This window comes from Pteropus vampyrus, unplaced genomic scaffold (assembly GCF_000151845.1).
Source record: "Pteropus vampyrus isolate Shadow unplaced genomic scaffold, Pvam_2.0 Scaffold44, whole genome shotgun sequence".
Lineage (NCBI taxonomy): Eukaryota > Metazoa > Chordata > Mammalia > Chiroptera > Pteropodidae > Pteropus > Pteropus vampyrus.
The window spans coordinates 2,465,164-2,475,142 of record NW_011888825.1 but is presented as its reverse complement, the minus strand read 5'-3'; the positions used below and the strand labels follow the sequence as shown (position 1 = coordinate 2,475,142).

General features: G+C 45.1%; 1 protein-coding gene across 1 annotated transcript in view; it reads left to right on the top strand.

Moving 5' to 3' along the window:
• MYH13 (myosin heavy chain 13) overlaps window positions 1-9,979 on the top strand; it is a 48,996-nt gene that overhangs the window by 18,250 nt on the left and 20,767 nt on the right. The window contains exons 15-19 of the mRNA XM_011359125.2: window positions 461-548; window positions 4,045-4,162; window positions 5,445-5,568; window positions 6,589-6,725; window positions 8,648-8,903. Of these exons, the coding sequence (XP_011357427.2) occupies window positions 461-548; window positions 4,045-4,162; window positions 5,445-5,568; window positions 6,589-6,725; window positions 8,648-8,903 (723 nt within the window). The remainder of the gene's footprint in view (window positions 1-460; window positions 549-4,044; window positions 4,163-5,444; window positions 5,569-6,588; window positions 6,726-8,647; window positions 8,904-9,979) is intronic.

Below are 9,979 nucleotides of genomic sequence, written 5' to 3'. Positions count from 1 at the left end.
AGTCTAAGTTATACCCCCAATTAAATTCCACCCACAGCCCACCCCACCCCATTCCCACAGTGACAAACATGAGTGTTCCCAAATCTGAGTAGTTTGGAGGCACATAAACAACAGCAACAACAACAACATCAATTCAGGTCTCTTACATCAAAAGAAAACCAAAACTTTCAGGGCTAGGAGGAGGTGATTTAAGAAGGCCACCACTGTGTCCTTGGGGCTGCATCTGACACATCTGTCTGTCTCCAGGTGACTCCGGGGGAAGCAAGAAGGGTGGGAAGAAGAAGGGTTCCTCTTTCCAGACGGTGTCTGCTGTGTTCAGGGTTCGTATTTTGGCAGCTTCCACATTCAGTTTTTGTTTTGGGGGTGGGGGGGGAATTGTTTGTTTTTGAGTGGGGGAGTTCCTCCCACAACAAAATAGCATTTGCTAAGGTAAATGTGCTTGTCCTGATTTCTGTCCCAGGAAAATTTAAACAAATTGATGACCAACTTAAGGAGCACTCACCCTCACTTTGTACGATGTCTGATTCCCAATGAAACCAAGACTCCTGGTGAGTAAGAATCCATTCAAACAGGACTCCCTGAAATGTATGCAAAATTCTGTAGGTGTGCGTACACACAGGTGTGTGTGTATGTGTGTAGAAATGCACATGTGTTTCCCCGAAGAAAGCATTATAGGCTTTATCATTTCGCTAAGTAGTCTGTGAAATAGGGCTGCCAGATTTAGCAAATAGAAATATCGGATGCCCCATTAAATTCAAAATCAACAAACAATGAAAAATGTCTTAGTATAAGTATAACTTATGAAATATATTGGATAAACTTATTACTAAAAAATTATTCACCATTTATCTAAAATTCAGATTCAGTGGGGCATCTTATATATTTTATTCCACACTCCTACTATGAAATCATAGCTGAAGTATGTATAGATACATGAGATCCATAACTTTCATTAGGTTCTTAAAGGCCTCTGTGGTTTCTTTTCCCCCAAATTCAAGACCCACTAGATTAGGTATTCCATAAGAAAAACTGCATGAATAGTAACTGTTTTCTGAGTCTATACTGCATATTGGTCACTTTATAACATTATCTCTACTGCTTACAACAGTTCTCTGCAAGGTAAGAGTAATAATCTCCATTTCATAGAAGGGAAAACTGAGAATGAGACCATATGCGGAGAGAACGCTGTGCAGTACAGTAGACCTTTAACCATCACCCAGTCCTGGATTCACAAATATTCTTAGAGTAGAGCTGTATTTCAGGGTCATTTGTCACAAAGAGAAGAACCGACTGCCACACAGAGCTGTGGCTACAGGTAGCTTACTCCTCAGCCAAACTGTTCTATCCCAGACATGGGTTTCTGGCCCGTAAATAAACCTTCTGCCTCAGCGACATTACTAGTGAGTAGAGAAATTAGATGGTTGGGGAAGAAATCCCAGCTCCACTTATTACTACCCATGGGTCCCTAAGCCAAGTACCTTAGCTTTCAGCTCTACAAGAGCAAGCAGAACACTTGTACTCATTCATTCATTCATTAAGTTAGTTATTCATTCATCTATTTACTTAAGGAGTGCTTATAAAGTGTTTTCTCACTTTGTAAATATTAACTCATTTAACCTGCCATAGAGGGTTGTGAAAATTAAATGAACAAGTACATATCAATCATTTAAAACAGGGCCGAGCACATTGTGAACACTCAGTAAATGTCGGCTGTCAGTTATTATAATAATAATTATTATTATATTATTAATAATAAGAATAATATTATGTATAATAATAATGTGAGAATTATTATTACTATTCCTTAAAACCAAAAACTTTAATTTCCTAAACCACCTGGTTTACTATATTTAGTGAATTTATTTTCCATGGAAGTTAGATTCTAAAGTCTAAGTTAAAGGCAAAAACCAGCTGTACTGTTTTGACACCCAATGTCTGGGGCAGGCTGCACCATCCCCACCCGGGGTGGAGGCGGCGTGGGGCGGGGGGATGGGGGTGAGCAGCACAGCCAATTTCTCGTCTAGTGTAGGAACAGAGCTGTTTCTTTGGTTAAGCACCACATGAATTCGTTGGCTTGTACGGAGGTGTTTTGTTGTAAAGAGAACTCGACCCAAAATTCTGAGCCTGCACAAACAGGAGGGCGCTGGGAGAGAAGGGAGTCCAGACTCAGCTCTGCTACTCCTTGCAACGCGCTTCACCTCTCCAGACTCAGTCTCCTTGGGCGCCCTTCCATCTTGTAGGACGGCTTTGTGGGAACTAGAAAACATCTCCCCTCTGAGCGTACATATTTGACAAGCAGAATGACAGCTCTTGTCTTCTCATTATAAAATGATAGTCTTTAAGTTTTCTTCTGTCTCTAAAAGGGTCAATTGTTCTCTAATTACACTTTTTCTCTCTGCTCCTGGTGTTTGTGGAAATGGAAACCTCTGCCATGTCTTTAACCAGGCCGGATATATCAAACAGAGAAAACAGTATGAGTATCTAATGCATGGCTTACTGTTGTCAGGGGCTATTTTAAGTTCTTCATTCATATTAACTCAGTTAATCCTCACACAGCCTTATGAAGTAGATGCTGTCATTATCCTAACTTTACAAATGAGGCAATTAAGGCTTAGAAAGTGTAAGTTCACACAGCTAGTAAATGGCACAACTGGGATCTGCACCCCTCAGAATCCTCATTCAAGAAATAATGAGGCTGGACTAGATGGTTTTAGGTTCTCTCACATCAGAGATTCTCTGAATTTCCAAAACATTTTCTCCTTTCTCTTAGCCACCTCTTTCGCTAGAGAATCACTGTCTCCTAGGACTTCCAGGAGTGATGAAAATGCTCTTATCTGCACTGTCCAGTATGGTGGCCACTAGTTACGTGACGCATGGCCAGTGCAACTGAGAAAGTGAACCTTTTATTTTAGTGAATTTAAATTTAAATAGCAACACGCAGCCAAAAACTACTGAATCAGACAGTAGGGCAACTCTAGCAGAACCTTGAAAAATGTATAAATGTATAATCATCTCTCCTCACAGTAGCCAGGGGGAACTTGTGAGCATTCTAGAGGTTTCCACGAGGTTAAGTCAAAGCCAGCTTTAGCCCCTTCTAGCAAGTTAGGAAGCCCACTATGAAAAGTCATTATGTAGCCTTAGACCTCTCCTGTAACCCCTCACCCAGCCTCAAGACAGAATTTTCTCCATCCCCTCTTTTTTTCAATTATAGTTGACATACAATACTAAATTAGTTTCAAGTGTACACAACACAGTAATTAGACATTTATGTAACTTACGAAGTGATCACTCTGATAAATCCAGTACCCATCTGACACTATACACAATCGTTACAATACTACTGACTGTATTCACCATGCTGCACTCTATATCCCCATGACTATTTTGTAACCACCAGTTCGTACCTCTTAATCCCCTCCCCAATTCACCCTTCTCAGGCGCCTTTTGATGTGTGCCTGATCCAGACTGGTTACCAAGAGCGACCATGTTACCTCCTCCATGGAGGCTTGTCCCTCTGGCTCCTCTTCTTCTGCCCCAGCTTTGGGGCTCCCTCCTTGCTTTCTAGAGCAGGGGTTCAATAGTCAGCAGATGACTGCCCTGCATTCAACCCCCTCTATCCCTACTGCAGCCCTCCTCATTCTCTCCATTTCTCTTCTACTACTAAAGGCACAGCCTTTAGATTTTACATCTCTGTCCTTTGAGATGCAGAGGGCATCTCAAGTTATCTACTGAGAAGCCCAAAGGGTACTCCACACTCATTCTGCCCTCCCTTGGAGTCTAGCTACAGAGTCAAAAGCCATGAACAGAGTAAAGATCAATACTTTGGCTTTCATTCCCATGGTGATGGGGTATTAGAGTCTTCCTAAGAGGTTGTGATTATTTATACTGTGAAACTACAGGCAGGCTCCAGCCACTCCCAACCTTAGAGCTGGCACTAACCCTTTCCACTCAAGTCTAGGTGTGTCAGAGTGTCTCATGGTGCTCAGACTACCAAAGAGAACAATGAAAAAGCCACTGACACATCCTAAAACACTATCTCCCCAGGCGTGATGGACCACTCCTTGGTCATGCACCAGCTGCGCTGTAACGGGGTCCTTGAGGGCATCCGGATTTGCAGGAAAGGATTCCCCAGCCGGATCCTCTATGCTGACTTCAAACAGCGGTAGGTCACCTATCTTTGCATCTTTCTCCTTTGGAGAACACCTTTTGCATTCCCCAAAGGTGCTCCTTGGATTGGTTGTGTGGTGGGCTCACAAGCCCCCCAGGGTGTCATGCTGGGGACAGGAGATGATCCCCTGCCCAGAGTAAGTGCTGGACCAGCCCAAAGTGGCTCCAAGGTCAGAGCTCAGACCCTCTAACCTGACCAAGACTCTAGACCAAGGTTCTCAATTTTGGCACTGTGGGAGCTAGATAATCCTTTATTGTGGGGCTGTCCTGTGCATGGTAGGATTTGGGCAGCATCCCTGTCCTCTATCCACAGATCTCAGTAGCAAACCACACCCCCTAAAAGCTGCAAAAATCAAAAATGTCTCCAGACATTGTCAAATGTCCCTGAGGGAAACAAATCACCCTTATTCCCCTATTGAAACAAATTTCCTCCCATCTACCATCTGGGCCCACAATTCCAGGCCTTGTCTGGAGTGGAAGAGGGGAGAGGACCCTCCAGAGGCAGGAGGGCCAGAGGTCCGCAGGTTACAGCTGATTTCAAGGCTCTGCCAAGTTATATAGGAACCATTACCTCTAAAAGCAAAATTCCAGCGGTGCACTCAGCTGGGCTTCTTTCCATTATGTTTTTCCCTCTCATACCATAACCTGCTTGTCTGGAATCGATCCCTAGAATTCCCCTTCTGCCAGACTAGCTGTACATATTCCGTTTCCTCCTAAGTCTGGAGCAAGAGAAAGTTCTCGAAGGCCTGGTCTCAGGTACAAGGTCTTTCATTGGGGGCGTGAATCTATTCAGGGAGCTTTTCCTTTAAGTGAAACTACCACCCTACCCCACATTGCCAGGCTGATGAGGGGAATGTAAGTAGATGTGAGGCCCGATGCAGCCTCCCAGTGCAGGGCTCTCGTGGGATGAGGCGTCTCCTCAGCTTCCTGTGTGCTGTGCCAGCTGCTGGCAGACTCTTGTCACCTAAGCCACAGTGGCTCTCTGCAGTCTGTGAAGTCTCTGGAATAGGCACAAGTGACACCACTTCCTCCTGTCCAGGCCCTACCCATGGGAAAGAGGAGGGTGCGGTCTTCCTGCCCTGGGTCACTGCAGGATGACGGGGCTGGGCTTTCGCAGGCCTGTGAGACCCTCGGCCTGAGCAGCAAGGAGCAGGATGCGGCCCTCGGGAAAAGGCTGTGCAGCCAGAGGCCCTTGTTCCCCTCGCCTCCGGGTGCCAGAGGCCCTTGTTCCCCTCGCCCTCAGGCCCCAGTGCTGACCCGCCATGCTCCCTCCTCAGGTACCGGATCCTCAATGCCAGCGCCATCCCAGAAGGGCAGTTCATTGATAGTAAAAATGCTTCTGAGAAGCTTCTGAGCTCCATCGATGTGGACCGGGAGCAATATAGGTTTGGCCACACCAAGGTGAGAAGGGGTGAAGCTGGGACACCCCACACTCTGTGCAACCGCAGCCCTAGGCTGCTTGCTAGCTGACTGGAGGAACAGGGTCTTTCTCTTTCCCCCTCTGGTCAACCTGACCACCCCCTGCCCAGTGGCCCAGGTAGAGGGAGCCTATGTTTGGATACAAAGAGCTCTGTCTCCATGTTGGTTTTTAAGAGTCTAGAGGCTTAACTGAAAGCTGGAGCCCCACCTACCATAGAAGAAAGCAATGGGAACCCTAACATCCTGGAGGGAGCAAAGGAAGGACACTCTAAATGTGATAAAAGAGCCAAAGAGAGAGGAGAACACAGAATTCCAAGGACAGTGAGGACTTGAGAAGAATGATTATAACCCATAAAAACAACTACCGTTTACTGAGCACATGTGCATGGAGCCCTGTGACATGCCCCCTGCGCTCATTGCATTGATCTTCCCAATAACCTGACGTGACATGGGTGGCACTGACCTCATTAGATTGCTCGTGGTCACGAGAATGGTGAGTGGCAAAAGCCGATCCCAAAGCTCCACGTCTCTGAAAGTGTTTACCCCACCAGAGGGGAGGCTGCTGCCACGAAGGGTTTCTGCTTCCTTGCAGCATTGTGGGTGCCAAGGAAGCTCTGCCGGTGTAGGCAGAGGGTGAATGGGCCTTAGGTGGGACCAGCCTTCTCAGATGGGCAGAGGGAGAGGAGAAAGGGGAGATAGGAGTCTGTGGATCTCCCCTAATCTGGGCACAGTTGAGCTCTGAGGTCACTTTCTGGACTCATCTTTGCTTCCTGTATGTGAGCTCTGTCAGAAGCTGCCCATGCGGGCTGGTAAGGCCTGTAACATGCTTTGGAAGAAAATACAGGAGGGGCTGCTGTGTAGGTCCTGGGAGCCAGATGGCTGCTGGTCCTGCCCCAGGCCTCGAAGATCAAGGTTTGATGTTGGGCAGAAACAGGCTTTCACTAGGGCCCAGAGTTGAACACCTGCTGAGAACAAAGCAGGGCTGTCTCTCCTTTAACACAGGTGTTTTTCAAAGCTGGACTCCTGGGACTTTTGGAGGAGATGAGGGATGAGAAGCTGGTAACCCTTATGACATGCACACAGGCCCTGTGCCGGGGATACCTGATGCGGGTGGAATTCAAGAAGATGATAGAAAGAAGGTGACGCAGACCCTTGCCTCCACCTTACCCTGCTCTTCCTACTTAGGAGATGATTATCTCTTCTTGCTTTTAGTCCTGGGATATTAATATACTCATTCATCTATTTAACCAACATCTACTGAGCAGGAATTCTGTGCCGGAGACTCTGCTTGGAACTGGGGATACCAAAAAAAAAAAAAAATCAAACATCTGTGTAACAGATACTACAAATCATCTGACTTGCTTTAGGATAGAAAATGAAGACATACCAAGAAAATTTAAGCACATCTTACCATTTCCAATAATACTAAAGGTTTCAGGAAAACTATGGAATAAAAACAAACAAAAAAAAAAACCAAAAAAAAAACCCTACCCTCTCCAGGAGCTCACTATAAGTTGGACATGTGCATGGCTAATTTTAATGCCTGTGACCAGTACAATGTCAGAGTTATATTCCAGGCAATGAGAGACTGAAGGCAATGAGAGACTGTTAAGTCTTAAGTCTCCAACCTGGTCGGGGGTTGGGGTTGACATGAAAGGGCCAGCAAGAAAAAAGAACTTTCTGAAATAAACTTTGCATGACCTAAGATACAGTGGCCTGGGAGGGAGGTCGACAAGCAGGTCACAGTATTTGGAACAAGGATTGAGAGGCAGGCAGTGAAGGTCCCTATGTGCCCTGTTAATGAACCTATATTGAATCATCTGTTTGATGGGGAGCTGTGGAAGGTGTGGAAGGAGATGAATGAGGGGATCAGGTTTGCAGCATAAGAGAGGTCACTCTAGCAACTACAAGGAGAGCAGAACTGAAAGGACAGGAGAGGCCAAGACCAGGTGTGGTGGAAGTCCAAACAAAAGATGACAAAAACCTGAATTAGGAAATAGTCGATGGATGAGCGAGGAGGGGATGGATTGAAGAAATATTTAAGAGTCTTATTCCTTCAATAATTCAGCAGACGGAATGGTAGCATTGACGGCTGGTCATGTGTGGGAATTTCGGGGAGAGAGAATTTGGGCGGAAACGCATTCTCCCTCATACGCTGTATAGCTCTAACATCGTCGTTGCCATAATGGGCCACCGATATGCATTAGTCAGGAACATTTCTCAGTACTGTTGAATTGTATACCTGAGACTTACTGGATTTTGTTAACCAATGTCTCTATAATAAAATTAATTAATTAATTAATTTAAAAAAATAGAAAAACATCTCCCAGGCATCTAGCTTGATGAAGTGAATGGAAGCTAGTGCAGAAATGAAAAATATCTCAAAGAAGGGGCCTGTTTAAAAGAAAGAAAAGTAAGTTTCCAGGTACATGTGAGTTATGTGACATGAAGCTGTGGATGACGACAAGTAGGAAATAGCGTAGTTGGTACTGGGGCATAGGCAACAGTCAAAATTAGAAAAATGGATCAGTTCTACTAGGGCAAGAGTCTGGGAGATGACCAGTGGGCTGAAGACAGATCCTGCTATACGCTAACACTTACGCAGAAAGAGGGAGCCCAGGTGGCAAAATATCATGAAACATAAAAACTGCTTTGTCAGAGAATCAAAGGCAGAAGAGAGTTTCAAAAAAGTGAGCGTTAACAATTCAAATGTGAGAAAAAGACCCAATAAAACAGGAATGAAAGATGTTCATTGCATTGGTAATTAGGAGGCACTGGCCCTTAGGCGGAGTACTTTCCATGGGGCGGTGGAAGTGGAAGCCAGGTGAGTGGGAGACCCACACAGAGCCCATGTGCTCTCTCGTCTTCCAACCTTTGCAAGGGCTGTTTCCTTTGCCCTCGTTGGTAGAACCTACTCTGGAGTCCCTGAGATTTGCACAGCTTGGCTATAGCTCCCTGCCACCTAGCCCGGAAGGGTGCAGGTCCTGGGGCAAGCAGGATGGATGGGGTGGAGACGAGACTCGGCTGTGGGTCACTAATCTCAGCCCTAACGGGTGCACAGGGACTCCATCTTCTGCATCCAGTACAACATCCGATCCTTCATGAGCGTCAAGCACTGGCCCTGGATGAACCTGTTCTTCAAAATCAAGCCCCTGCTGAAGAGTGCAGAGGCTGAAAAAGAGATGGCCACCATGAAGGAAGACTTCGAAAAGGCCAAGGAAGAACTGGCCAGGTCTGAGGCTCGCCGAAAGGAGCTGGAGAAGAAAATGGTGTCCCTGCTGCAGGAAAAGAATGACCTCCAGTTGCAGGTCCAAACTGTAAGTACCTTCTTCTAGAGAAAAGAGAAGAGCATCCTTGAGGGCCCATCAGGTGTCTATTCGAGGGATGTTGGTGCCACCCAGTGGTCATACAGAGTATTGCAGCACCACCCCGCGTGCTAAAAAATGTGTCCGAAAAGTGAAATTCTGCTCGCCCTGATTTCTCCCTGTCTTTCATAGCAGAGTTAGACCTATATTGCTGTGGATATGAGCAGTATATGTCATAATAAAAGCTGCCATGAATGTGCCAAATATTTTTTAAATCATGTAAATAAAAATAAACCACTAAAATTAAATAATTCAAAGTAGAAAGAGTAATTTTCTATTCATGATTTTTGATAATATGTTTATAGTCCAAAATGCTTTGAAGATTCGCACTTCTCAACAAGGCTATAGGGGAAACAAAGCCATATATACAGTGTGTAACACACTGGCCATGTAATAGTATTATTTCACAGTTAAAGTGTTTACCATTTGCCCTTTATCGATAAACTTCCAAATACCTTTACCTTTGGCTTGGTGTGCAAAGCATTTTTCCTCCCCTTTTCTCTTTCCCAGTCAGTAAAGTGTGGTTATTAGGAGCATTTTCCCAAGCATAGTGGGCAAGAGAACAAGTTTTAGAATCAGATCACTGAATGTAGATCCCAAATCCTCCATTTGATAGCTGTGTAACCTTGGGCAAGCTACTCACCTGCTTTGTGCCTCACTTTTCTCACCTGTAAGATAGGCACAGTAATTGTACCCATAGGGTTGCTGGAGGGTCAGATGAGTCCATGCATGTAAAATACTTAACACATAGCACATGTTCAGTAAACACAGGTGCTTATTCTTGACAGTCTCTTTTCATCCATAACCTTTCAATGTGTGCCCAGTTCTTATGACACTCTTGTATGAGAAGCCTGACTAAGTTTAACAACTAGACACTCATTGCAAAGTGTTCTGGGACGAGCATTTACTTAATCACTTATTCCTGTCTACTTTGAATTTTCTGGAGGAGGCAGGCTAAGGACATGTGGGCAGCACTCTTCTGTTGAAAGTTAAAAAGTAGAAATGTTTTGAAACTATTATTTAGTTTG